General features: G+C 52.0%; 1 protein-coding gene and 2 long non-coding RNA genes across 4 annotated transcripts in view; 2 read left to right on the forward strand and 1 right to left on the reverse strand.

Annotated features, from left to right (window-relative positions):
• LOC112923953 (uncharacterized) lies at nt 1–6,392 on the forward strand. Its single transcript, XR_003235798.2, has 5 exons — nt 1–125; nt 3,998–4,186; nt 4,554–4,647; nt 5,095–5,215; nt 5,452–6,392. It is a non-coding gene; the product is annotated as an uncharacterized lncRNA (long non-coding RNA).
• Nucleotides 6,393–13,882: 7,490 nt separating this feature from the next.
• The window catches only part of CREB3L1 (cAMP responsive element binding protein 3 like 1), a 35,288-nt gene continuing 21,797 nt past the window's right edge, over nt 13,883–27,373 (forward strand). The window contains exon 1 of one of the 2 annotated variants that reach the window (XM_026004108.2): nt 13,883–14,429. In XM_026004108.2, coding sequence (XP_025859893.1) covers nt 14,328–14,429 — 102 coding nt within the window. In that variant the 5' untranslated portion in view covers nt 13,883–14,327. The remainder of the gene's footprint in view (nt 14,430–27,373) is intronic. The other variant, XR_012001884.1, reaches the window with a different exon arrangement.
• LOC140599140 (uncharacterized) lies at nt 19,378–25,037 on the reverse strand. Its single transcript, XR_012001885.1, has 2 exons — nt 24,979–25,037; nt 19,378–19,868 (listed from the first exon to the last, which is right to left on the reverse strand). It is a non-coding gene; the product is annotated as an uncharacterized lncRNA (long non-coding RNA).

A 27,373-nucleotide genomic window follows, 5' to 3' on the forward strand; every position in this document is an offset into this window, starting at 1 on the left:
CGCAGGTAGAGGCCGGGGCGTCCACTGTGGGTGGGGGGTGTGATCCAGGGCACCCCTCGCAGGCCACCCGGCTCCTGACGTCAGTTGGCCCAGGCGGCTACCAAGGCCTGGAAAAGTCCACAGAGGTAAGTGGGGAGGCCGGCATTTCAAACTGGCCCAGGAGAGGAAGCACAAAGCAAAGCTGCAGTGCCAGTCGGAAACCTCTTAATAGGAAGCAGATCGCATTTTGTCAGCTCTGGCCGGATGGCCAGACTCCTTCAGGGGACGCTGCCCCACCCCGCTGTGACAGTCTTCAAGGCCCAAGGAGATAGGCAAGTGAGGGCCGGGTCGGGCCCTGAGATGACTGGTGCTGGCTGGCCCATACCCGGTGTGTATACACCAGCAGTGCCCTCTGAGGGGTGAGAGGGGCAGGGTCCTGGAAAGGACAGCAAAAATCTTCTCCCTGGGGCAATGGGGCCCCTTTAACCAGAATTCCTGCAGGGGAAGAGGTAATCATAATAGCACCTACTCCCAGGGTGGCTCTGAGGATGAAATGCGATAATATTTGCAAATGTTTAACACAGAGCCGAGCTGGCACATAGTAAGCACTGGATAACTGGGCTATTGTTAACTTTTGTTCAGGCCCTTATCTGAGCCCGGCTTGGGTAGAACAGCAACAGCCTCCTAACGTGCCACCGGCTGGTTCTAGTCTTACCTCCAATCTATAGTCCATACCACAGCAGAATGGTTTATTGAGAATACATCCCAACCGTGCTATTTTTCTCCCCAAAAACCTGCCAGTGGCTCCATTTACCTTCAGGATGACTCTTAGAATTCCTTGGAGGGGGCCTAGGCCTTGAATGATCTAGCCCTTGGCTGCCCTCTCCAGCCCTGTAGCTCACCACGCCCTGCCTGCCTTGATAAGTTTTGGCCATTACCCCAGTGTCAGCACTCTCCCCAGTGTGCCAGGCTGTCATTCCTCCAGGATCTTTGGCATGCTGTTCCCCTTGCCCAGAAAGTCCACACTAGCAAATGCCTGCTTACCCTCCAAGACCCACATCAAGAACCCCGTGTACCGTGAAATCTTCCTGTCTTCCCCTCAAACACGGAGCAGGCCACTTCCTCCTCGGCACCACCTCAGTACCCTCCATAAAGACATTTCTCACTTTACATTGCAATCCTTGTGACCCGTGCCTGTGACCTTTTCAGCTTCTTGAGGGCAGCACCAATTCTAAATAATGTCTGGGTGCCCAGAACATACCACAGTATCCTAACATTCACAAGGGAGGACTGTGAATGGATGAATGAATGAATGAAGACAAAAATCCCATTTATAGAAAAGGAAACAGGCCCAGATAGGAGGAGTGACTTGGTTTAAGTAGAATCCTGAAGCTCTATAATTCAGGCCTTTCTGATTCCAGAGACCAGGGATGGACCATCCATCCATCCATCCATCCATCCATCCATTGCTTACTGAGCACCAATCATCCAGCAGGTACCGTGTTGCTCCCTACAAGGAGTAACCCTGGCCCTCAGGAGTCTGCAGACAGGTGGGATAGAATGACAGGTATTCAGACAATTCCCACACTTTTCGCTATGAGCTGGGACAGAGGATGTAGAAGGAGCTATGGGAATTCCAGGAACCATTATATGGATGGACAGAAGGGAAAGCCTCTGTGTCTGTGTCTTCCACTCCCCTCTCCCCAAACTCTAGAGCCCAGGTTCCCTTGGACAGCAAGACCAAGGCAGCTGCCCTCCAAGTGCTGTTAAAACAGGTAAACAGACATATACATAGGCACACATGTACCTAAGACAGATGACATGGAAGTGCCTGGCCCCATGCAGTCACAAGGACACGCTTGCACTCCTAAACAATCATGTCAAGAGCCATCAAGGAGCAAGGATAGAGGAAACCAGACCCGCAGAGCATTTTCGGACCCTTGACAACACACCTCGCCCTTTTGCACACCAGGTCTCATTGGATCCCCACCAGGGTCGATCCTCCAAACAGATCTATTGTTTTCTCCCCCATTTCCAATGGACAAACTGGAACTCAGATGACTTGCCCCCCACACCACCACTACCTGGTCAGTGGAAGTTCCAGAACTGACTCATCATTCCCCAAGCATTTGCTAGCATTTAGCCTGTGCCAGGTCTCCTGTGGGTCACAAGGGATGCCCAGGTGAATGAGCCACAGCCCCTGCCCCTTGTGGGAGACAACAGCCTTGGCTCACCTCCAGGTTTGAATCTCAGGGTCACCACTGACTAGCCATGTGAGCCTGAGTTAGTTGTTAGCCTTGGCAATTCTAGTTTGAGTCTCTGATTCAAAACATAAATCGGATCAAGCCTGTCTTGTACTCAAACTCTCTGGTGGCTCAAAATAAAATCCAAACTCCTCAACATGACCCAGCTCCTGCCCCCTGACCCAGCTCTCTTCCTGTCACTGTCCACCTCTTGTCCCATTGGCCTCAGGTCTCTGTGTCTTCACATGAGAGGACACCACTGAGTTCAAAATGATGGCCCTATACTTTCCTTCAAGGTACTATCTTCATATTATATGACATGATACTATGTATGTTTGACCGTTTGTTTATGACTTACTAGTACAAAAGGGTAGGAATGTGCCCACTGTATTTATTAGTACACCCCCCAGTGCCTAGAACAGTACCTGGCACACAGTAGGAACACAATAAATTTTTATGAACAGGAATGTATCAATAGGGGCATCTGGGTGGCTCAGTGGCTGAGCATCTGCCTTTGGCTCAGGTCGTGATCCCGGGGTCCTGGGATGGAGTCCTGCATCAGCCTTCCCACAGGGACCCTGCTTCTCCCTCTCCCTGTCTCTGCCCCTCTCTCTGTGTCTCTCATGAATACATAAATAAAATCTTCAAAAAAAAAAGGGATGTATCAATAATCCTGTTTCCTCCCCTTTAAAATGATACCTGCTGCACATAGCTATAAGGATTAATTATATTATAAATGGAAGATGCTTAGCCTGGTGCCTGGCACTTCCCTGGCACACAATAATGCTGTTATTTTTTGCTATTGCTGTTATCATTGGGGATTCAAGGGGGACACAGGTGTAAAAATAAGTTGCACAGTATGGTAACAAAGCTCTTACTTCTGAGGCCTCTCCTCCACTCTGGGGCTCAGGTAGCAGCCTCTCCATGGTCTGAAGATCAAGGGCCAAAGCTCTTGCCCTCCTGTCTGTGGGGGTCACCCTCAGGGTCTCACCCTGATGGCCAGGAGACCTCTGGGCCCCGCCTGGCCTGGGGGCAGTGGGCAGAGTCCAGACCAGGCCTCGGAAACCCTTGACTTCTCCCCTGGGAGCAGGCCCCACATCAAAGCCAATCTGAGAGGGGCGAGGCCTGGAGATAAATGGAAGATTAAAGAAGGCGAGGTCTCCACAGGCCACAGGGAGAGGCAGCAGGCAGGCGACCACAGAGGGGAGGCCCTGACACAGCCCTGGCAGCAGCCATCTTGGGGGGCAAGAGGTGAGAGGGGGGCTCAAGCCTAGGCCAGTGGAGCCGGAATGGGTAGCTTAGCCTGGGCCTGCTCCCCCAGCATTACCCTTCCTCTGGTTCCTCTAGTGCATGCCTACTTCTTAACCCTTTCACAGCCAGGCTGCATTAAGGAGGTACATCAGAGGAACCCCGGGCCTCTCTTCAGGAGAGTTTGTTTGGTCATTGGGTTCGGTCATTGGGGTTTGCTCCCTCCAGCAAAGGAGCCTGTAATGAAGACCTCCTGGCCCCAGTCTTCCTCCCCAGGAAGGTCTGTAATTAGTGCAGGAGGCGAGGCTGGGGAAGCTCAGACAATGTCATTTGAACCAGGATGAGACAGGGCTCAATTGCTAGTCTGCACATTTTTTTTTTCTGGTGCCATTTCATATACAAAACTCCAGCAAGCTTAACCCTTTCCTAGCTGGGCCCTGATGCTGGGGTTTCAGCTTGGCATATCACCCATTCCTGCACGCAACGTGTGCCCATCTCACCGGCCCCCCATGCACACCCCGATGCAGGTGATCCGTGATGTCCGACGTCCCTAACAGCCAACAAGCCATCTGACAATTCATCATCCAACAAGCCCTCGCTGAGCGTCACCAGATGCTAAGCACCCGGAGAGGGGACCCAGAGGAAAGTCTGCCATCTTGTCATCAACGAGATTACAACCCTCTGAGCAGTGGAGGAATGCACACTATAAGCAGCTGGTGAGCAATGCAAGACAGGATAGAGGCAGACGGTGAGGACCAGCAAGGGGCAGGAAAGGAAGTCTCCAGGAGTCAGGGATGGGCTCATGGGAGGTTCACATGTGGTAAGCATTCTGTAAATATGTACTGAGAGAGCCGTCTTCCTGGAGCAGAGCATTTCGACAACTAGGGTGTGAGGGCTGAACCCACAAGGAGAAGCAAGACAAGCAAAGCCTTAGTAGCTCTGAGCCAGCCCCAGATGGATACAGATGTCAGAGTCTACTGGGAGGCAGAGGCTATCGCTTCCTCTCCCTTGCCCTGAAGCCCTCATTCTGAACCCCTGACCTACAGTCTGTCTCATACTGATGTACAACCTGTTTGGTTACAGATCTGAGACCCCCCCTGGACTTTGAGCAACCTAAGATCTTTGTCTATTCTCCTCTGGTCTCTGATGCCTAAGCACCAAGCCTAGCACTCAAGAGGTACTCAGTAAATACTCATTGAATAAATGCCTGAGTTTGGATGGGAGGGTGGAGGTGAGGGGAAAAATCAGCCTCTATAGCCTTTCCCAGAGGGGGTGCCAATTGTGGCCTCACTGCCCCTATAAATCATATCACAATCTCCCCAACATATAAAGAGCTCCTAAAAATCAATAAGACAAGACTGACCACTAATTTTTAAAAGGTCAAAGAATATGAACAGAGTCTACAGAAAAGGAAACAATGTTCTGAGGCATCTATAAAGACTCTCAACCTCACTAATATAAGAGAAATGCAAGCCAGAAACCATTCAAAAGTTTACTCATATCCTCTATTTGAAAGACTGTAGAGAAACCAGCACTGCTGTATATTGCTGCTGGGGGTGTAAATTGATATGAACTAGTTGACAATATCTATTGACATCACAAATGCACGTTCTCTTTGACCCAGTAATCCCGTTCCTGAGAATTTACCCTACAGATATACAGTGCTGGAACAAGGCTATCGTTACAATATTGTCTGTGATAGTGAAAACTTGGAAACAATCCAAATGTCCATCATTTGGGGACAGGTAAGTATATTATGGTACACTCATACAATGGGTAGCTATGCAGCTATTTAAAAAAAATAAAGAATGAGGACCTTCTCTATGTACTAATATAGGCAGATTTCCAAAACAGATAAAATGGGGGGGGGGGATGTAGAACAATGTGTATAATATGCCTCTTTTCAGTTAAAAAAGAGAAAAGAGACAAGGCACCTGGGTGGCTCAATCAGTTAAGTGTCCAATTCTTGATTTTGACACAGGTCATGATCTCAGGGCCGTGAGATTGAGCCACGAGTCAAGCTCTGCACTGAACATGGAGCTGCCTAGGATCCTCTCTCTCTGTCTCTCTGTCTCTCTCTCTCTCTCTCTCTCTCTGCCCTTTCCCACAGCTGTCTCTCTCTCTCTCGCTAAAAAGAGAGAGGAAAAAAATATATATGTATATATACGTATATGCAAACACACGCACAAACATACACACCCCAAAGAAGATACCCAAGGAAGTAATCAAACTGATTATATGTTGGTTGAAGAGTGGGAACATAGTGGTGAGGATATGGGATATAAGAATGGGAGGATTACCTCTCATTGTCTTCCTTTTTTTAATTTTTTGAGTCACATGACATATTTATCTATTCAACAAATTCAAAAAGACTAAAAAAAAAAAAAAGAAAAGCCCTCAAAAGCCATCTACCTAGATATCAGGGGTTCCAGGCTTTTCCCCGAGTTGCTAGGTGAGAGGATCCCACGTCAGCTGGCAGCCCCTCCCTCACATTTCCTCCCCGGGCCCTGCCCGTATTTCCCTGAGGCCTTAGGTCCCAGTCTGTGGTGGCTGTCATCCCAACCCATACTTTATAAGCATGGACTATGACATCAGACCAAGTCACTGTGTGAGCCTCAGGAAAATAGGATAATCCTGGTCTCTGCTTCCAAGGGTTATGAGAAGGCTCAGATGAGGCTTAAATAACAAAAGGCATAGGAAATGCTTAGCCTAGATCCCAAGACATAAATGTTATTGTGATAAATGTTATTGTATAAATGTACCAGACCCATTGTTCAGGTTTTTTGCCAATATATTTATTGGATTGTGGTCGTTGTCTTATTGATTTATAGGAGCAATCTATAGATTCAGAAGATTGAGATATTCACTGCAAATTGGCATGGTGCAGAGCACCGTGCATTGAAGGACAACAGGACCATAATAAATGGCAGTTTGTGAGAATCATTATTTCTGTGATTATTTCTCCTCTGGGCCATGCACGCTAGTGTCTGCAGGCATCCCCTATTAGAGGCCCCAGGGCTCATCCGGACAGGCTGGAGGAACTGAGTCTTTATTCATTGGCTCTATGTCACCGTGTGTCTCTGCCAGTGTCCCCTGGGTTGCCAAAGACTGTCATTCTCCACTTCAGCTCTCAGAACAACAACATCCCCTTCCACTCTCGATTAGACTCATTCTTGGTACCTTCCCCAGAGGTCCCCAGGTTTGTGGAGCACAAGTGTGGTGTCAGCCCCTATAAGGAATGAATTCACTAATGGGTAAGTATCAGGCCTACCCTAGGAAACCCTAAGTCTTCATGCAGGGGCTCCCCTAGGGGAGACAGAGTCCAGGTGGACAGGCCTACAAGGGTCCAGCAAGGGATCCGGGCCCAGAACACACACCATTGGAACCCCTCACCCTGATCCTTGGATCCTCGCTGCTTCCTTGCCATAGAACTAAGAAAAAATGTGGCTCCCTTTGGGCCCACATCCATTCATTTTCTCCAGGGACTTAGTCTGCCCTTCAATTCTGGAGGCTCCAGAAATGTTTCTCACAGCATCTGGAATATATATTTGCTTTAACTGGTGATTGCCAAGGCCAGCTCTGCTGGTTTTCTGTTTGTTCTGCTCCACCATGGGAGCTGGGGCTGGTCCCTGAGGATGGGGGATGCGCCTGGCCCCCAAAATCCTCTCTCTGTGCATGACATGGGACAGGAACCCTGACAGGGACCTGCTCTTCAATGAGAGGAACCTGGATGAGGGCCAAGAGGTAAAGTTTGAGTCTAGGGGCACCTGGCTGGTTCAGTGGTTGAGCATCTGCCTTTGGCTCAGGTTGTGATCCCAGGATCCTGGGATCGAGTCCCACATCGAGTTCCCTGGAGGGAGCCTGCTTCTCCCTCTCCCTGTGTCTCTGTCTTTCTCTGTGTGTCTCTCATGAATAAATAAATAAAATCTTTTTAAAAATAAATAAATAAAGTTTGAGTCTACAAAGCCCCCAGGCTCCTCCCAACTTCCCAGAGAGCCCTCAATTACTGTGCAACTTGTCCAGTCCTAGAGACTGGCACAGTGGAAAGATTAGGTCAAACAGACCCAAGGTCGAATTCTCACTCTCTTGCTTAATAGCTGTGTGACCTTGGACCAATAACCTCTCTGAGCCTCATTTCTTCATCTATAAAAGTAAAAATACTTTTGTATTTACACCTTATCTCACTTCAGGATCTAATAAAGGTATTTGAGAAACCCTGCAGACAATGGAATTAGACAGCTTTTACCAGAGGAAAAGGGTTTTGGAGAAAGGGGGATAAAGACCTAAGATAAAACCAGGGCTGCAGTTAGCTTGTGAAATATACTCCCATGAGCTCCTGGTGCAAGAGGTATGCCCCAGCAAATTCATCTCTGAGCTTCCTGACAGTTCAAGTAAAGAAGGCAATCCAATGAGACACAAAATCCAAAGTGTCCATTACTGGGCAGCCCGGGTGGCTCAGTGGTTTAGCGCTGCCTTCAGCCCAGGGCCTAATCCTGGAGTCCCGGGATCGAATCCCACGTCGGGCTCCCTGCATGGAGCCTGCTTCTCCCTCTGCCTGTGTCTCTGCCACTCCCTCTCTCTCTGTGTCTCTCATAAATAAATAAATAAATAAATAAATAAATAAATAAATAAATAAATATTTTTAAAAAACAAAGTGTCCATTAGATTCAAAATGCCTGAGGGTGTGGCCCTCTGAGTGGCCAGCACATGGCAGGTGCTTAACATGTGCTCACTTCCTAACTTCCTCTTCCTCAGCCCTCCGTCGTCTCCCAGCTAAAGAATATCTGTGGGATCTTTCGTGCAGGCAGCAATTCAATCATTCAGTACAGACTAAATACTTACTGTTTACTGGGCTCTGGGTAAGGCAAATGTGGATCTAGCTGCCCTAAACCCAGCTAGATCCTTTCCTGTTGTCCCCAGATCCTTGGTCCCAGAAATTATCTCCTTCCTTCTCCCCACCCACCACCCACCCTTTAGGGTCTCAGGGCTCTGCCTCCCCTCAAACATGCCTATAAACCCCAGGGAACCCCGCTCTTGTGGCTTGCCCCTCATTCCCCACATAGCTTCAGGCTGCTCCCTCCTACCACCACATTCATGGAGCTCAGCCACGTGCAAAAGCACAATTAATATTCCACTCAGTCTCCCCCAGCCTGCTGCCTATTGGAAGAAGATGGAAACCAGATTTGCGGCCGCACGCGCTGGCATGGATGCGGGGGGGCGGGGGGGGCGCTCTTAGGTGTGAGCTGGAGCTTTCTCCCCAGAGGCTCACACATGGGCACAAATGGCAGGAGCCCCCCCTTCGCCAGTGCAGATCTGCACCTCCAGACCCAGGAACGTCCACCTGAACAGGGTGTGCACATGCACACACGGCCACCCCGCCGCACACTGCACTCAGCTCCTGGCCAATCGATGCCCAGAGAACACATGAGCTCCTCACACACAAAGGCCACATTTGCTTTCGGGCCAGAGGGAGACAGAATCACAGCAGTTTAGAGCTGGTAGGATGGAATCTGAGAGAGTATCCTGTCCAAAACCCTCATTTCACAGAAAAGAATCTGAAGCCCTGGCTTAACCTTGAATGTTATGGGTTGCATTTTAGCAAAGCTCCAGATTTAAATGCCTAATGCTGCCTCTGTGCCTCCTGGTGATGGACCATTCGGCCTTGTGGGACTTGGAGGTTGGGGAAACTGAGGCATAGGGGCAGGCAAGGGGTGAACGTGGCAAGTGCGGCAGGTAATGGGCAAGGTCCAGCCTCTGACTTTCCATAGCCCTGGCCTCCCTCTCAGCCTCATACTTCCAGCTCTGCCAGGCCTAGGTGGGGCAGGATTTGCAGGGGAGTGTCCCCGACAGCAGGAGGGCTCACAGAAGCAAGAGGAGAGCCTAGCATTGTTGATTTTTTCTTCCCTGACTTCAGACTGAGAAGGCAAAGGGGCTGGAGCCTGTATCCCAGCGTGTACGTATGTCTCTGGGGCTGGAGCCAGTGGCTTGAGTTACTCAGGCATCTAGAAGCAGGGCTGGTACAGGTGATTCGAGGTAGAAGAAAGAAGGGTGAGTTCAGAGCAGGACTGAGCAAAGCAGGAAGCGGGTGGGGCTGTTCCCCAGGCGGCAGGCAGACAGAGGGCCAAGGGGCGGGCCTGCCTCCCGTCCAAAGATGGGACAGTAGAACAGAAATTCAGGGAAAGCGAAGCTAAAATAATTACCAGGAAAAGTCGCTGGAAGAGAGGCAAGTGTTTTCTTAGTCCTTAAGGAACTTCAGTCTTCAGAGAATTTGGAGAGGGAAAAAATCTATCTTCAAGGTCCTTTTCCAAGGCAGGGTGGCTGTGATTCACTAGCTGCTGAGGAAGGGCCCTGGCAGGCCCTCCCCTCAGCTCCTGCCTCTCCCTAGTGAGCAAACCCAGGTCATCTGGGGTGAGTGGAAAGGGCCCTGGGTAAGAAGCCTGAAGGCCCAGATTTCAGCCCTATCTCTGCCCCCATTGAAGCTGGTGACCTAAGGCAAGCCTCCGGTGCCCCAGGCCTTGGTTTCCAGTGAAATAAAGGAGTGGTAAGTCATCAACTCTCTGAGCCTCAGTTTTCTCATCTGAGGATTGGGGATGATAATGAATCATGTTTCATCAAATCTAGGAATTGATAGCATCGACTGTGTGATGCACCACTATTTTATGTACATTAAGAAGGAAAAAACAACCATCGATGGTAAGACATATTCTGATTTCAGTGATGCTAAAACGTGCATCTCAGAATCAGTGAATATGATACTTATTTCACAAACTTCTTCCAAGTATTAAATGCAATAATATAAGTATTCAGTGCCTGGCACAAAGCAAGCACTCAATAAATTTCAGGTATTTTTATTGTTCAGGGTGGAGCAGGGAAAGAACCACAGGCCAAGGGAATGGGGAAGCAGGAGAACCTGGGTCTGAAGCCCACCCCCACCCACCTGGCAGGGTGCCACCCCAGGGACTCCACATCTAGCCCCAGCAAGGGGCACAGGGAGAGCAGCCATGCAGCTCATTTTAGGGAGCTCCAGGAGAACAAAGGGCCCCATCTGTGCCCCGGAAGTCAGCCTAATCTCCAGGATGAATGCATTTTCATTTCTCAGAAGTTCCTGTTAGAGTATGCCAAAGTGTTTTTCCCTTTACAATCTGGGCAAACAAGGCAAGTTTACTTTGGGTGACCTTCTCACCACCACCCAGGGCCTGCCTGCTGAATGTAAATACCCAGCCTTGCACCCTTCTGGAGGCTCCGGGTGGGAGCCTGGAAAATCGGAGTGCCAGGCTTCCTAAGGAGGCAGGTGTTTCGCCCCTTCCCACCTCCACTCTCCAACAAGACCTGTCCCGCTATTCGCACATTTAGAAGGTCCTTGGAGAGGACAGGACCCTATGCATCATTAACACATCTCCCATTTTATAGATGTGAAAACTGAGACCCAGAGGACAATGACTCTCCAGGGGTATCAAGGTGTGGCAGTCCACATCCACGCTCCCTCACCCTCAGATACACACACACAGACACCGTCCCTGCTCACAGCTCAGCTGGACAAGGATCCCCTCTCTGCACCTGACCTTCAGTGTCTGGGACAGCCAGGAAGCTTATCTCTGTCCTTTCTCTCCTGTGCGTCACTGCCTGGGTTGGGATGTCTTTATGCATTTCACTTCACATCTGAAGCAGCTGCTGGAGAGCAATAACCAGATGTTCCTAAGCCCATAATACAAGGGACTACAGTCTGTGCTCTTCTTGACCTGGATTGCAGGTGTTTGCAGTACCAATGTTTAGCCTCCTTCCCCTGACCCTTCATACATAGAGAAGGGGCCTAAGAGGGGCTGGGCTGTGGGACCAGGTCCAGGGACTGGCCGGGAGGGAGCAGACCCACCCTATTAGGAGAGAACCCAAACTTCAGACCCCATGAGCGGTCTAATTTCCTCTCCCAGAATATCAGTAAGAGAAGATATAGAAGGGATGAGCTGCTACAGAAGGCTTCAGGTGGGCTCTCTAATCTGAACTAGCATGATTCTTTTCAGTACATGAATCGAGCCTCTGTATGATTGTAGGCATCTGGTTTGTCTAGGGCACTGGGGTTTCACGTTTATCATCTCACTCCCACATCAAGGCCTGCCCTTCCCACTCTTTCTCTTCTACGTACTGTTGCCTTTGTCTGGAATGCTTTTCCCTCCATTTTGCCCCCCTTATACCATTCAGCTCAGGCTTCCATGCCCAGCTTACACATTGCCTCTTCAGAGAGGGCTTCCTTCCCCACCCCATTGTATCATCCTCTTTATTTCCTTCATGTTCCTCCCACTATCTGAAATCACCTTCTTAAATTTTTTCTACCCGTTCTTTCCTCATTCACTGTGTAAAAGTTCTTAATCACCGCTGTATTGCCTGTGCCTGGTCTAGGGACTTGTCATCATGCTCAGTAATACTTGAAGAATATGTGACTAAATCCCCCGCCATTCTTGTCTTTGTTGGACTTGGCCATGCCCTTCATCCCAGAAAAAAAAAAAAAGGTTCATATTCCTACTATGTGCCAGGCTCTGCATTGCCCATTCCCTCTCTTCTCTCCACCAGCCCCTCCACCCCCACCCTTCCAGGATTTCTCCTGGGAGATCTTGCCTCTCAGACTCCACAGGAGGTGCCGGAACCAGAATGTCTCCCCAGGATTATTTTCAATGGTTTCCTGGGGTGTTCACCTGGGTAAGAATCAGGAAAGAGAGGACACTCTAATCCTATTTATCTAAAACTATATAATCTTCCCCAATCACTTAAATGGTGCCTCTGTCTCTAATTACAGAGCCAGCTGGGAGGAACACAGGCACAATTTCCAGCCAACCTCAGGCAGAGGGACACTTTTGTTCGTCCTGGGGACCTGCAGGGACTCTGGCCTGGGAACCAGGACCCCCAGGCACCTGCTACCTCAAGCTCACCCACCACAGACTTGGCGTGTTGGCCCAGCCAGAGACTGTGCCCCTCTCCTGGAAAAGGATCAGCCACATTCTGAGTGTTGGAATGCTCCCCATTTGGCCAGATGTGATGCATATGGGGAATACACTCATGGCCTCAGCACCCTAATTCTCCCTGTCACTGTTCTGGAGAGTCAATTGATTGCTTTATTTTGGCCCACCTAAACTGCTCACAGTTGCATTGCCAGGCGAACCAAGTCCCTGGAGCATGGGCTATGTGCTCAGCTTCTTGGGAGCACACTCTCCGGGAGGCCTGGGACCTAATACTCATGTGACAGCCTGGAGAGTCAGAACCTTATTCTCCAGAACTATGTCAACTGGGTCATGAGATGGAGGAAAAGCCACGTGCCTGCCTACCTGCCCCAGGCAAGCAAACAGCCTCTATCTCTGACTCACTGTGTGTGCCCACCTTGGCACCAAGAGAGCAATTTCAGTGACATTCTGGCTTAACGGCAATGACATCTCTGCTTCTTAAGGGCTTTTTGGTTCCTGAGTTAATTAAAAGCCCCAGACGGAGAGGACACACTTAATCCTATTAATGACTTCTGGGCAGGAACTGGTGTGCTCAGCCCTCTGAGGGAGTGCCTTTCTCACTCCACTCCATTTGTTCAGGTGCCTGGTGATTGTTTATCAGCCCTTTTCAAGAGATTAAGCTGTACTCCTGAGCAGGCCACTTAGGTAATGGATCCAGGGGGCCTGGGAGTGTTCAGTGACCACGGAGTGTGCAGCCAGCCGCACTTGGCAAGCTCCATGGCCACTGTTCTTCAACTTCTTGTTCTTCAGAGCCATTAGAGGGACTGGATGATTGATGAGAAGAGGGGTCCTCACTTCATTTCTTCTGTTCACTGGGTTCTTTCACACACAAGAAGGCTGGACACAGTCTTTGCCCTGAGGGATCTCAAGAGCCCAGTGGGGTCATAGACACGTGAGCAAACAATAACACCTTAGACTCACCACAATGGAAGTAAGCACATTGTTTCCCTCGAGTGTATAGGATGCTAACGGCTCCAGCCTGCGGACCAGGGAAGTCTCCCTGGAGGAGGAGACATGTGAAAATCTTCCCACTGAGAGATCTGTTGAGGGGCCCAGAAGGTGGAATTCATTCCCCAGCTTCAGATTTGGTTTGGGTTCTAGCATAAGGCTGGAAGAATGGAAACAACTCAGCGTCCTCATGAACTTATGGGAGAGTTGGTTGGCAAAGCCTCAACAAGATGCCAAGGTTCCAGGAACAAGGAATTGGCTCCAGGATAATTTTGCTTCAAGCCCCTACCTTGATCTTCCAGGGAGCAGAGACCTTGGCAGGGAAGCTCAGCTTGCAGAGGTCTCTTTAAAAGGGGAGGGACCGTTCCCCAGGCCGCTCCCTCCTCTCATTAATATGAAAGTTATCGTGAATATTGATGTGGGGGCGTGGCGCCCGGGCCAGCTGGGCTAACCAGCCAGGGGTTCCCGGTTTCACAGAGAGGAAAGTGACAGAAGCCGTGCAGAGGGAGACGCCGAGAGAGCGGAGCGCCGGGCAGCCACCCAGTCTCGGGGGAGCGCTCAGCTCCCCCACCCCCGGCTCCCACCCTGTCCGGGGGGCTCCTCCAGCCCGCAACCCCACTCCCAGGCTCCCCATGGAAGCCAGCTGTGCCCCGGGAGGAGCCGGAGGAGGAGTCGGCTAAATGCTCGCGGTGCGCCCGGGGCCCCTGAGCCCAGCCAGCTCCGCGCCGCTGCCCTAAGGCCCCCGCGCCCCCCGCGCCCCTGCCCGGGGCCGCGCCGCCCCCGCCCGCCCCTCCCCGGGGCTTCGCCCGGGACCTGCCCCCGCCCGCTAGCCGGCGCTCAGGCCGGAGCTCTGGGCCGGGCGCGCCGCCGCCCTGGAGTGAGGGAAGCCCAGGCGAGGGGGTCTCCGGGGCCGGCCGCGATGGACGCCGTCTTGGAGCCCTTCCCGGCCGACAGGCTGTTCCCCGGATCCAGCTTCCTGGACTTGGGGGATCTGAACGAGTCGGATTTCCTCAACAATGCGGTAAGACCGAGGGTCCGCGTCCCCCTTCCACCGCTCCGCACCCCTCGTCGCGGCGGCGCCCGGGCCCCCCCGAGGGACGGGACTACCCCCAGCGGGCAGGAGCGGGGGAGGGGGCTCGCTGCAGGGTCCCCGGGAGACACGTGTGTAGAGCTCTGAGGTTTGGAGGCTAGATGCCTCGGCACCTCCCTGGGCCCCGAACCTAGAGCGGAGCTCCGAGCTTGCGCCAGTGCGCACCCCTCCCGGGGGCTCGGCCCGCGGGGACGCTGACCGCCGCCTTCTTGGGGAAGGGGACGTCGAGGCGTCGCAGCCAGCCGATCCTCGGGTACTAGCCCGACACGCACCAATCCTGCCCCCTCCCACGTCTTCTAACCGTCCTGCACCCACCCCTGGGTTCCCGGACCAGATTGGGCGCAAAGTGGCGGCGCCCCCGCCTGCGCCCCCTTTAGGACCTCGGCGTCTGCGCGGCCGGCTCTCCGCTGGGGGGCGCACAGGGAGGCGTTCGCGAGGCCGGGGACCCAACGCCCCTCGGGGGCCAGAGTCGTACCCGGGTTCGGAGCCAGTCCTGGAAGCTTAGGGGCGCTGCGGCGGCCGCCCCGGGGAGTCAGACCCGAGGTTCCCCAGGGAGCGGCCTGGGCAGCACAGGGTGATCGTTCAGGGGGAGCGAGGTCTTTGGAGATCTTTCTCCCCATCTCTGTGTCTCTAGGTCTGTTCCTCTGTCCCTCGGGTCTCCCCGGCTTTCCCTGCTCTCCCCCGGGTCTTCGTGACTGTCTCGGTCTCTGAGCTTGTCCTTCTCTCTCTTCCCCTCCCTCCCTAAGGAAACGTGGCTTCTCTGTCTTCTTCCCTCCCTTCCTCCCTCTCTCAAGCTCAGCCCTAAAGCCCTGCTGGGGGGAGGGGCATGGGCTCCGAAACGCAAGAAAATATTTGGGTTCAGAAGGGCCTGCTGGGTGGAAATGAGAATCTGATGGGATCCCCTCCGTGAGTGAACTGGCCATCTCTCTCCCTGTCTACACACATACTCTCTCTCTCTCTCTTTCTCTCTCTCTCTCTCTCTCTCTAACGGGTCTCTGCTGCCTGGCCTCTACCTCCTGAGACCACCATAAACTTGGCCAGACAAGAGCCAAATGCACAGAGACTTCAAGGATTGGGGCATCTTCCACTTAAATTGTCCCAGGAAACAAGCTGAGGGCCAGGAAACTGAGTGAGGGAGGCATGGGGTGTGAGGTCTCCCAGCCCTCCTTAGGGAGATCTGGGTCACCCTGCTCTCTGAGGATGGCCCCTGGTCCCAGTCGAGTGGAAGAGGGGAGAGGCCTGGAGCTGGTAGTGGGAAGAGCAAGGCTCTAGTCCTGCCCTGCTTCAGCGCACCCCTGGGAGCCTGGGCCCCGCTACCAGCATTCCTCCCTGGGCCTCTGCTTCTTTGTCTATAAAATGGGAGAGGTTGGATCAAATGTTTCTGAGGATGGTCTGGCACGGATCCTAGGAATAAAGTGGCAGGGATTTGGGGTTCCGTTATACCCCCACCCCTGGAGTTGGTAACAGACACTGATCAGGGGGAGAGAGGTTTGTTGGAGTTTCTACTCTTGCAGCCAGGGGCTGATAGAGCCCTCCCCACCGCCACCCGCCACCATGAGGTGCCCTCTGCAGCTCTGAGTGGGGCTTTCTTCTGAATGAACTCTGCCGCCTACAGCCTCTTCCTGCTGCTCCATTCAGCCTTGTGTCCCCAGCTGCTCGGCTGGGCCTTGGTCCAGCGCAGGAAAGGAGGCAGGATCAGACAGTGGTATCCAGCACTGGGACTGGGGAGGGAAAGCCCTGCTGGGGAAACTCCTGACCTTGAACCCAGGCAAGGCCAAGCCAGGCAGGGAGAGAGGAAAGGATTCCTAAGAGGAGACACCAAGAACTCCCAGGCTGGGAAGCAGGAGATTTGGTTCTCACTGTTCTGTCACCAGCCAGCTGGGCAGTTCAGACAAGTGACTTTTCTTCCTCTGAGACTCGGTCCCCTCATCTGAAACACGGAGGTATAGATCCTTCCCCAGAGTGTTATTATAGAGACCTAGTGAGAAAATTAAAAATTAATGGAGGAAAAAGCCTGGCAGGTAAGTTTCTACAGTTAACTTGTTTCAGAAATTAGATGGGGTGGTGTTAAGAACTACTCAGCAATGAATTGCTGTGTGGCTTTGAGCGAGTCACTTTCCCTCTCTGGTGCCTCCACTTTGATGTCTAAGATTCCTTACGACTGGGACCATATACCAACCCTACGCCCAACTCCCTCTTCATTCTGCATGAGGGTAGGAAAATGTTTTCAAGGTAAGGAAGGGAAGGGAAGGAGCCTGTGTTGAGTTTCTCAGTCGGGAAGATGGAGAACAGGGCATTCGCTATCCTTTTTAAAAATCCAGATAAAAGCCATAGAGTCATGTGGAAAATGTGTGTGCTCTGTTGCTCCGTGCAAAAAGAAGAATCAAAAATGACGATGCTCACCCCGAATACAACTCTGTAAGAAATACACATTGGCTTGGACAGAGACAGAATGAGTATGCAATTCAGGTCAGCAGGCATGCTCAGAGGTGGTCGGGGGTGCTTTCTTTTTTCCTTCTAGGAAGAGACCTTCATGCTTTTCCCAGCTTCCCTCTGTGATTCTCTGATTCTCCGAAATACCCCTCAAAAGGAGCTGCCCTTCCTGCCAGATGTGGGGGGCTCCTCCTCCCTTCCCCACTCTCCCCCAGCTCCTGATGTGACCCCAGGAGAGCCTTGTCCCCTGGATCCGGTGATCCTCCTCCAGGCCCCCGGGGAAGATATGAGAGGCTCTGGTGCTCAGAAAACTGGAATAAAGGACCACAGGGAGAACAGGTTGTGTCTCCAGATAGAGATACTAGGTCTGTACGGTGTCTCTTGTCTTCTTTTTCTGGCTCAGGAGAAAGGATGAACTCTGGTTTCTCTAGGGAGAAATAGCTTTGGATCCCAGAGATGCCCCAACTGGGAGGGTGTGGGGAGGAGGAAGAGAAGGAGGAAGAGGAGTACTGTTTTCTCAGAGGGGAGCAGCAGGAAGCTGCAAGGATGTTTGCCCAGTACATTCATTTACCTCCCAGCAGTTGGGGAGGCCAGGTGTGGGAATGACTAGGACTCAGGGACCAGCCCAGGGGAAGGGAGGTGTGGGGGCTAAGCCAAGCACAGAGCTAAAAAGGGAAACAGAGAACCACCACCACCACCACCCCAGCCTTGGGGGATTAGGGAGATTAGAGAAGTATGTGCATTTGGGTGTTCCTGTGTCTGTGTGTGGGCCTTTAACAGCCCCTAAAAGGGGAGGTGTGTGTGTGTGTGTGTGTGTGTGTGTGTGTGTGTGTGTGTGTGTCTGTGTTTCTTTAAATTCTCACCAACAGGAAGAGGACCTAAGGGCCAAGACACTCTGGTCTCAGAGTAGAATCCCCTAGGAAAGGACTAATGGAGGAGCCAAAATCTCAAGGCTCCAACTCAGGAAGGAAGATTTCCCCAGACACCAAGTCCTCCTCCAAAACACTGAGTTTGATGGGGGCTGGGGTCTTTTGTTTTGTTTTTGCTTCCCCCACTGGGCTACAAGCTCCTTGAGGGCAGGGGTTTGTCTTGTTCATGTGATATCCTCAGTGCCTGGCACAGCACTGAGCCTCAAGGGAGCATGGCTAAATGAAGGAAAGGGGGCCCAGCCCAGAGCCCACATTTTCTTAGGGAGGAGGGGAAAGGGTGCCTAAGCCCTCAGCCATCAGGATTCTGCAACCCATATTGTCTCTGAGATTCAGGAAGTGATCTCTACTATTTCCAATGAGTTGTCATTACCTTGAGCCATCCCCATCCTATGGCACAGACCCCTGGAGCCCCTGAACTAGGTAATGTATAATTAGTTGACCCACAGCAGATCTGAACTTGTGGCTTAGGCCTCACCTTTGAACATTGGCTCTAGGGCTTCCATCTTCCCCAGTTTTCTCTAGTTCAGGTTGCTGTGGGACTCCTGGATCCACATTCACCCAGCTTCAAGCAAAGTCTCTTCCAGTCCTGCCTCGGGGCCTTTGCACATGCTGTTCCTGACCTCTAGAATGCTTTGCCTCAGTTCTCTCCATCCCATTCTCCTTAATTCAAATGCCACCTCTTTAGAGAAACTTCCCAACCACCTCAAGTGGGATGCCTTCTGATTTGCTGTTTCAGCCCTTTGATTTCTTCATAGCCCTCATCCCAGAATACAGCTATTTTATTGGCTTATTGTCCATCTCCTCCATTGAGAAAGCAAGTTCCATGAGAACAGACACCCTGTCTGTTCTGTTCATTGCCATAAACCTATCCCAGTGCTGTGGCACAAAATAGGTGCTTAATATAGTAAAACTCCATCGTAAGACAAGAAGCCAAGTCCAAAACTTTCAATCATGTAAAATGTACAGTTGTGTTATTTCAGGATCAATGAAGAGCAACATTTTTCTGTTGGTTGGTCCGTACTATCACAAAAAAAGCACAAAAGTAGACTGTGGCACCTTTACCACATGCAGCAGACCAAATAAGAAAGCTCCAGAGGAGTACCAGGCAGTCATATCTTTTACCAACCGCTCTGCCTTGAGATAAGAGCTTTGCCCACCTTTATTTGAGGTGGGCCCCAGGCATAGGACAGAGCCAAGTTTTGGTTGCATTATAGTGGACTTTGCTCCATTTCAAGGACTTACTGTATTTGTAGAGAAAATTACTTCAGACCAGAACAGTCCCTGTAAGGGAAGGGGAGAATGTTTTTTAAAAGACAGGCCTGAGGGACACCTGGGTGACTCAGTGGTTGAGTGTCTGCCTTTGGCTCAGGTCGTGATCCTGGGGTCCTGGGATCGAGTCCCGCATCAGGCTCCCCGCAGGGAGCCTGCTTCTCCCTCTGCCTATGTCTCTGCCTCTCTCTCTCTCTGTGCCTCTCATGAATAAATAAATATTTTTTAAAATAAAATAAAAGAGAGGCCTGAGTGTTCAAGAAGTGTATTGCTAATTCCAGAGGGGGCCCCGGGGTTCTCAGGGTCCTGGCCTGGCCAGGCCTGAGGCTGATGGGGATGCTGGATCCCACAAAATGCTGCCTGTCCCCAATCTACTATGAGGTCCCTCCGGCTTCCCTGGACCAGCTGGGGCTTTGCTTGCTTGTTCTTCAACATCCAGTCCTTTAACAAATGGGTACTGAAGGAGCCCCTGGCTGGTCACTATGCATAGTGACCTCCAGCCACTGAGAGCCAAGTGAGAGGGAGAGGGAGCCTTGGTAGCAGCACCACAGAGCACTGTGAAAGAATGAAGCAGGGCAGGTGCCGGAGGAGGAGCATCCAGCTGAGATGGAGGTCATGGAAGGCTTCTTAGAGGAGGTAACTTGGCAGCCTCCCTCCCTAATAGCTCCATCCCTGTTGGCAAAGGAGCTGCTGGAAGTCACTATCCCTCTTATGGAGCCTGTAGAGGTATCATTGTCGCCTGTGCAGATAAGAAAACAGAGTTTGGAAAGGAAGCAGGGGTCTCATGGAGTCTATCAAGTTGGGGAGAGAACCATCTTCTCTCTCTCTCTCTCTCTTTCTCTCTCTTTCTCTCGTTCTGGTTTGCACTTTGCTCTCTAGGGCAAGGAAAGTTTAGGCTCCTGATATCAGAGGGGACCCACGCTCATTCTCACCCACTGTCATCCTCAGGGCACCATCGATGCCTAGAGCATTAGAGGCAGAGCCAGCAGGTTGCCTGGCCTGTGAGCTCAGAGGCCCTGCATTCCATCCCAAGCCCTGTCTTCAGACTCCCTTCAGGATGCTGCTCCCTGGCCCACCTGGGAATTCGGAACTTTGCTCCCAGGACTCCCCAGGAGGGTCTATCTATGTTGGGCCTAGCCTGGCTACTGTGCCAGGAGAGGAGAGGGTGAACAACATCCCCACTTTGTGTCTTCCCCTCCCCATACCATTTGCCTCCTGCAAGTCCTGGTACGGAGGCCCTCCCAGAACATCCTTCTCTGGGACCTAGCTTGCCCCTGAATCTCCCTCAAGAAACCAGCTCCAGATGCTGGAGAACAAGCTGTTCTTCTGGAAGTCTCTGCGCTCCAGGGGGGCAGGATAGAAGAGGAAGATTAGGGTGGAGTTAAGTCAAGACCATGAGCATGCTCTGGCTGGAACACTGTGTAACCCCCTCAAGCAGAGGGGAAGTCAGAATAAGTGGCAGGACCCTTGACCAAGGTAGGGGAAAAGGTAAGGGTGGGGTACCCGGTTCAGGAGAAGTGGGGAGGTGCAGGATATGGTCCAGAACTCTGGCCATCCTAGAAAATATGTCAAAGGGATCGATTTCCTTGGAATGTCAGAGATTCTGATCCCCATGACCTGGATGTACCATGTCACCAAAGAGGTCAACTTGACAACCGGGGCAATAATGGGCTTCTCTGCCGCTGGTTTCCCTGTGCCTCCTCTCCCACCTCCTCTCCCAGAGCCCTCACCGCAGCTTCCTTGGCCCTTGGCTCCTGACTCTTGGCTCTTGGCTCTTGGCCCAGGAGCCATTTCACCCATCCCAGAGAAGCTGACACATCTGGGCTGGGCTGTGTGGTCCAGCATAACAGCTGGACAGCAGCAGCTGTCCCCCTTTCCCCCTTCCAAAAGAAAAACAAAAATGAAAGCAGCAGAGGAGCAAAGCAGGCTCTTCGGGCCCTCATGGAGAGCCAGGAGGCAGTTTTAAAGCAGCAACTGAGAGGTCCTGCTTCAGAGGCAGGCAGGCCCAAGCCTTTGCCCACATGTGCCCCTCAGCCCGGACTGTCCTCGCCTCTCCTCACCCCATTTCCCAACTACTGTGTGACCTTGGGCAAATCACTTCCCCTCTCTGGGCCCTGGCTTCCCCATTGCTGAACTAGACTGCGAATTCTTTGAGAGCAGGGACATCAGACAATTATTTTCATCTGTTGCCTAGTTATAGCTAGAGCGACTGAGTGCTGAGTAAATGCTTATTTATTGGATGGATGGATGGATGGATGGATGGATGGATGGATGGAAGGAAGGGAAGGAGGAAGGAGGGGTGATGGATGGATAAGGTAGGTAGATGAACAGGTAGTAGAAGAAAGGACAGTTCCATACTTGTAGCTTCAATGGTACTTTTTTTAAAGTGGATTTTAGGGCAGCCCCAGTGGCGCAGCAGTTTGGCACTGCCTGCAGCCTGGGGTGTGATCCTGGGGACCTGGGATCGAGTCCCATGTCAGGCTCCCTGCATGGAGCCTGCTTCTCCCTCTGCCTGTGTCTCTGCCTCTCAGTCTCTCTCTCTTGCTGAATAAAATAAATAAATCTTTTTTTTAAGTGGATTTTATTTTTTATTGAAATAGTGAATTTTTTTAAAGATTTTATTTATTTATGAGAGACAGAGAGAGAGGCTAAGACACAGGCAGAGGGAGAAGCAGGCCCCATGCAGGGAACCTGATGTGGGTCTTGATCCCAGGGCTGCCCTGAAATATTTTAACCTAAATTCTACATCTTCCTTTTACTTTACCATAATAGCCTTTTCTATCATAAAAGAATAGTAGGTTGCCTGCTTATGAATTACAAACTATAATAAAAGTGATACGTGTGTACTCACTACCTCACTGAACAACTAGACCCAGCCCTGAATATTTGGGTCTCTCAAAGCCACATGAGTCTGGGGGAGAGGTGTCCAATAGACACTGAATCCACTCCAGGGGCAGATTCTGAACAGGAGTGTCCTGAGACCTGGTGCCTACTCCCAGACCCAAGTCCACAGGTCAGATAGCCAATACCTCAAAAATAGGGGAAGGGGGGCAGGGAGGTGGGGCTGAACCATACCTGAGGTGAGGTGGGGTGGCCATTAATGGTTTCCTTTAACTGCTCAGACCCGGGAGCAAATCTTGGCTCTCACCATTTGTCATCTGTGTGAACTTAAACAGGTACCTGAACTTTTCCCAGCTTACTTTCCTCATCCATTAAAGTATGGCCATAGAACAAAGAGTTCTACGAGGATTCAGTCAGATAAGGCCTACCACAGTGCCCAGCACATAGTAAACCCTCCATAAGTAATAGTTATTGCCACTGATTTTATTCTGATTGTTATTGTCATGGCCTGAAAGGAAGGACCCCCAGCATTGGCCAGGCTTGGAGGAATGGCCCACCTTCTCCATCCCTGTGATGAGCTCTGGTGGTAGGGATTTTATTTCCCTCTTGGGAGCTGGAAGGCTCTTTTGGGGTAAAGACAAAAGATACCAGACCCCTTCTCAAGGCTCTTTCTGGGCTTCAGGAGAGGAATGACCTGGGGTGAGCTACACTGGGGCCCCAAGTGAGGACCCAGTGCATGAAAGTCGGGGCCAGAGTTTGTACCTGGCTCTGTACTGAGTGTTGGGATGAGGCAGCAGAAAGTCAACCATTCCCTCCACCAACCAGTGTTGTCCTGTGTGCACAAGCTCTACAGTCAGAGCTTGGATTCAAATCCTGATTCAGCCTCTTGCTAAATGAATGAACCTGGGAGAAGCTACTTAATTCTCTGTGCCTCAGTTTCCTCAACCTTAAATAGAAGTACTACCTTCTGAAAATTAAATGAGATACTCCATAGGAGGAACTATAACAGTGCCTGGGACAGAAATATTATTATTATTATTATTATTATTATTATTATTATTATTATTTTCATTCTTAGGCATACTCTATGTTAGGCCCTGTGTGAGGCCTAGCAGAGGGTTCAAGGACTCTTGAACCTAGCAGAGGGTTCAGGAACTCCATCCTGGCTCCTGCTCTCCAGGAGGCAAAGATCAGAAGGGGAGATATAGGTCACATTGTACCCACTTAGAGTTCAAGGCATGACACTAACCAGTGATCCAACAGTCTATAAGTGCTCTAGTGGTTCAAGAGGGACCTCGGGTGGTACAGGTGGACGATCAAGGAAGACTTCCTAGTGCAAGTGGCATTTTAATTGGCCCTTAAGGGGTGATAGGAGTTGGAATGAGAAGGGCAAAGGTGTTCCAGACCCAAGGAATGATATAAGCAAAGGCCCTGGGGCAATGGAGCTCACAGCAGTTTTCAGGAGCCTGGAGTAGTCATCCAATTAGAATGGAGGGAAGAGAAAGATGAGCGTCTCCAACTACAGTGCTAGTATGTATGAGACGCATGTATAACAGACCTTGAATGTCATGCTTGGGAGCTGGGAGTTTTTTCAGCAGGCAGGAGGGAGCCAGTGATAGTTCTGAGCTGGACAAAGCGGTGGTCCCAGCAATTCTGAACTCTTAGTGCTAGGAGGTCTAGGGTCCGTTGGGAATTGGCTGCCAGCCTGTCTGGATGATGAGGGACCCTCCCCAAAGGGGGACAGAATTGTGGGCCCTCCCTGAGTCCAGAGCAGCCTGAGGTCCCTTCTCTTTTCTGACTTCCACCCTATGCCCTGATATGACTCTCACACTGGGCCAGGAGTACCAGTTCCCATCAGGCTCTTTCATCCCCAGCCCTCGGGCCAGGCTGACCTGGAGAGGCCCAAGGCAACTCCACCCTTGCAAAGGAACAGGCTTCCCTCTTCAGGGCTGAGAGCTCCAATCTAAACTATGTTCTTCTCCTGGCCCAACCCCAGGGCCTTAATGGGGTTCCCCAAACCCCTCCTACGGCTCAAGACCCTCCATTCTCAGGCAAAGCATGTCCCTGCAGGGCCTGGAAGTCTAGAAGGTTCCAAGCCCTCCTTCTGAGGCCAGGCCTGCCTGGCACCCTCACCTCCTTGGCCCTCCTACCCATCAGTTGGGACAAGATGCCCAGAGCCCCTTTCATCATCCTCCCAGAGAAGAGGCCCAGCCCTGCCCTCTGCTGCCCCAAGGCCTTCACCCCTTCCTCTCCTAAAGCTGCAAATCAGTTCCACATTTGGGATCTGGCATGTACTATCTGCTCAGAACTTCCCCTCCCAGTTAGCTCAGGCTCACATCTCTCCCCCCCCCCCCAACCCCACATGGTCAGCCCATGGGGTCTGCAGAAGGGGAAGGGCTCCTGCCTTCACTAACCCCTCCAGAGGTCTGAGAGGGAGCTGGACTGTGGCTAGATACCAGAGGGACCATGGACAGGAGGTCCCCCAACCCCCCCACCCCCAGGAGAGATGAAAGGGAAAGGGTAGAGGGGGTGGGGCAGAGGCAAAGCTTGAGCAAGCACATGAGGGGATGAGGGGTTGGGGGTGGTGAGGGAAGGAGCGAGGTAGTTCCGAGCTCAGCACATTCCTGAGACATCTGGCCGTGCTGGAAGGGCCCCAGCTGGCCCGCATGGCTGTCGTTCCAGCTTCTCTGCTCTGTGATGTCAGGACCCAGCACTCCCCCTCCTCTCACAGCCCCACTGCCCTGAGGTCCACCTTGGGGCGGAGTGTCGGGGTCTCCTCCCCAGCCCCCTCATCTTCAGTGAGCAAGCATGGGGCCACCGAGGACTGGAGGAAATGCCTGACCCAGAGGAGGGCCTGGGCATGGCAGCAGGAGGCCCACACCAAAGACCCAGGGGTTTGCCCATGCAACTGACTCAAGGAGATTCCTCTTTGGGGTTGATGCCAGTCCCTCCCTTCTCCTTGGAAGGGAGATAGAGACAGAGGAGGGACTTTGGGAATGGCTGCTTACCTCAAGCTGTGTGATCCTGAGCAAGTCCACTCCCTTCTTGGCTCTCTGTTTTTCTCTCTGTAATAATAATAATAATAACAACAACAACAACAACAACAGCTCCATTTCAGTGAGACCCTTTCATGCCTCCTGCATTGTGTCAAGTACTTTACAAATGTCATCATTTATTAAACCTCACTGCAACCGAGGAGCTGGAGATAGGTACCTCCTATTTTAGAACCGAAACTGAGGCTCAGAGAGGTTAAGAAAGTTGCCCAAGGCTGCACAGTAGGTAGCGGAGCCAGGGTTAGGGCTGGATCTGTCTGCCTCCCTTGCTCTTAACCATCAAGCAACATTGCCTCTGTCAATAAGAGGGGACTGACCTAATGATGCCAGAATTCTTTTCAGCTCAAAAATGGTGATGATTTTTTTTGGCTATTGTGGGGCTCTTCAAGAAGGGCAGGGGCAGGCATTAGTCACACACTGGGTGGGGGAAGAACAGAGGCAGCTGGCTTTGCAGCAGCTGATGGGCCAGGAGTCTTTGGAGGTCCCCTCCCTTGGAGTCCCAGAGAGGCCCAAACCCCCAAGGCGAGAGCCACAGCCTGATCCCCAGTCGTACCCAGGGGTCCCACACCTCTCCTGCTGGAAAGGAGTAAATAAGGAGAGAGAATGCAGCTTCTTCCAAAAATAAAACCTGAGGACAACTCAGACAGGCCGGGACAGCAGAGGAAGCCAGAGGCCGAACGTTGAGTGCACTGGAGAGAGAAAAGGGGCCAAGGGAATTCCAGCCAGAGCCCAGCGGCAGGCTCCAGCTGAGGGCCTTCCAGCTGGCCAGGGGCCGGGAGAGCAGCTTGGCTGGGTGGCCACGGGGCTCTGTTGATACTCCTGGGCCTAGCCAAACCCTGGGGGCAGCTCCTGTGGTGCTGAGTGGGGGACCATGGTCCCCGCGAACTGGTCTGTCTGGGGCTTAAGAACAGAAAGGCCTTGGGAAAGGACAACCTGAGTGCAATAGGCCCCACCAGGGAGGAGCCGAGGGGAGGAGGCCAGGAGCATGGAAACTCTGCCTGGAGCAGGAGCAAGCTGGCATTGCAGCAGCATTCAGGGCAGTCATTCCTGGAGGCTCAGCTGCAGAAAAAAAAGGCCTCAGTCCATTAATTCGCTGGCATATCCCTTCATTCACCCACTCATTCAGTCCATCAAGCAGTCACTCGGCAAACATCTAAGCACCTACCATGTGCTGGGACCAATGTTGGGCTTTGGAGAGACACATGAGATTTGGACAGAGCAAGACATAGAGGTAATATGGCTGGATCATTTCAAGCTATGGGAAGGCACTTGGCAACTATCCTAAGGGCAGTAGGGAGTTATCGATAGATACTGAGGAGGAGAGTCACATGGTCATATTGTGTTAGAGGAGTCCTCTTAATGGAAGTTAGAGAATGCTCTGGAGACAGATCTGAGTTCGAGCCTTAGACCTACCTTCATCCTTCATGTGGGGTGTTCATGCTGCTAGTCGGAAAGCCTTTTCTGAGCAGGAATTGGGCTTTGTTCATCTCTATATCCACAGGGCCGGGCACATAGTAGGTGCTTAGTAAATACTGAACAAATGCATAAGGGATGAATAAATGGATGCCATCAGATGCCCTTATTCTTCAGAGGTCCCCCGTGCCAGCTCTGGCACTTAGTCTCCAGTGTCCTGAGCTGTCCCACAGGGATCCTCTGGCCACCGTCTATGGACCAACATCTCCAGCAGCCAGACTGTGGGCTGCTGTGCCCTCACTGGTGCCAGTCACAGCTAATCCCAGCCCTGGGCGGCGGCATTCACTGCCACCGCTTCCTCCGGCCCAGACAGTACCTGGCACTGACCCCAGGGCTGGGCCATGGTACATGGGCCGCCTGGTCAGAAGATGCCAGGGACTGGCCAGGAACCTGCAGGCCAGTTCTCCATTTTCCTGAGGCATCTGCAGCCTGGCCAGGGAAGGGTTACCAGTGTCAGGAGAAGGAACCGGGGAGCCAGACCAGCAGGGCTGGGGGGTCGACAAAGAACACGCACCCTCCCCGGGCCCTGCAGTGTACAGAAAGCAGCCTGTGATGGGTGGCAGCCTGCGCTTTCCTCTCCCTTCCTCTCTCCAGCACAAGCACAGAAAAGCTCAATCCCCATGTCATCCCTTCCTCCAGTCCCAGCCCTCAGTGTCCCAGCCCCAGGCGAGCCTGGGACTCCCAAAACTCCCTTGCTGGGGGTCATATGACTCAGGCCTGTGGGTTGGCGCAGTCAGCATCTAGTTCTGAGATGTTGTGCGTGTTCAAGTGAGAGCGTGCATGACCGTGTCTGACCATCTCTGGGGTGGCTGCACATATGTGTGGGTGTATAAGAGACTGTCCATCTGTCTGATCACACCTGAGGAGTGTGTCCTTG

This window comes from Vulpes vulpes, chromosome 5 (genome assembly GCF_048418805.1).
Source record: "Vulpes vulpes isolate BD-2025 chromosome 5, VulVul3, whole genome shotgun sequence".
Lineage (NCBI taxonomy): Eukaryota > Metazoa > Chordata > Mammalia > Carnivora > Canidae > Vulpes > Vulpes vulpes.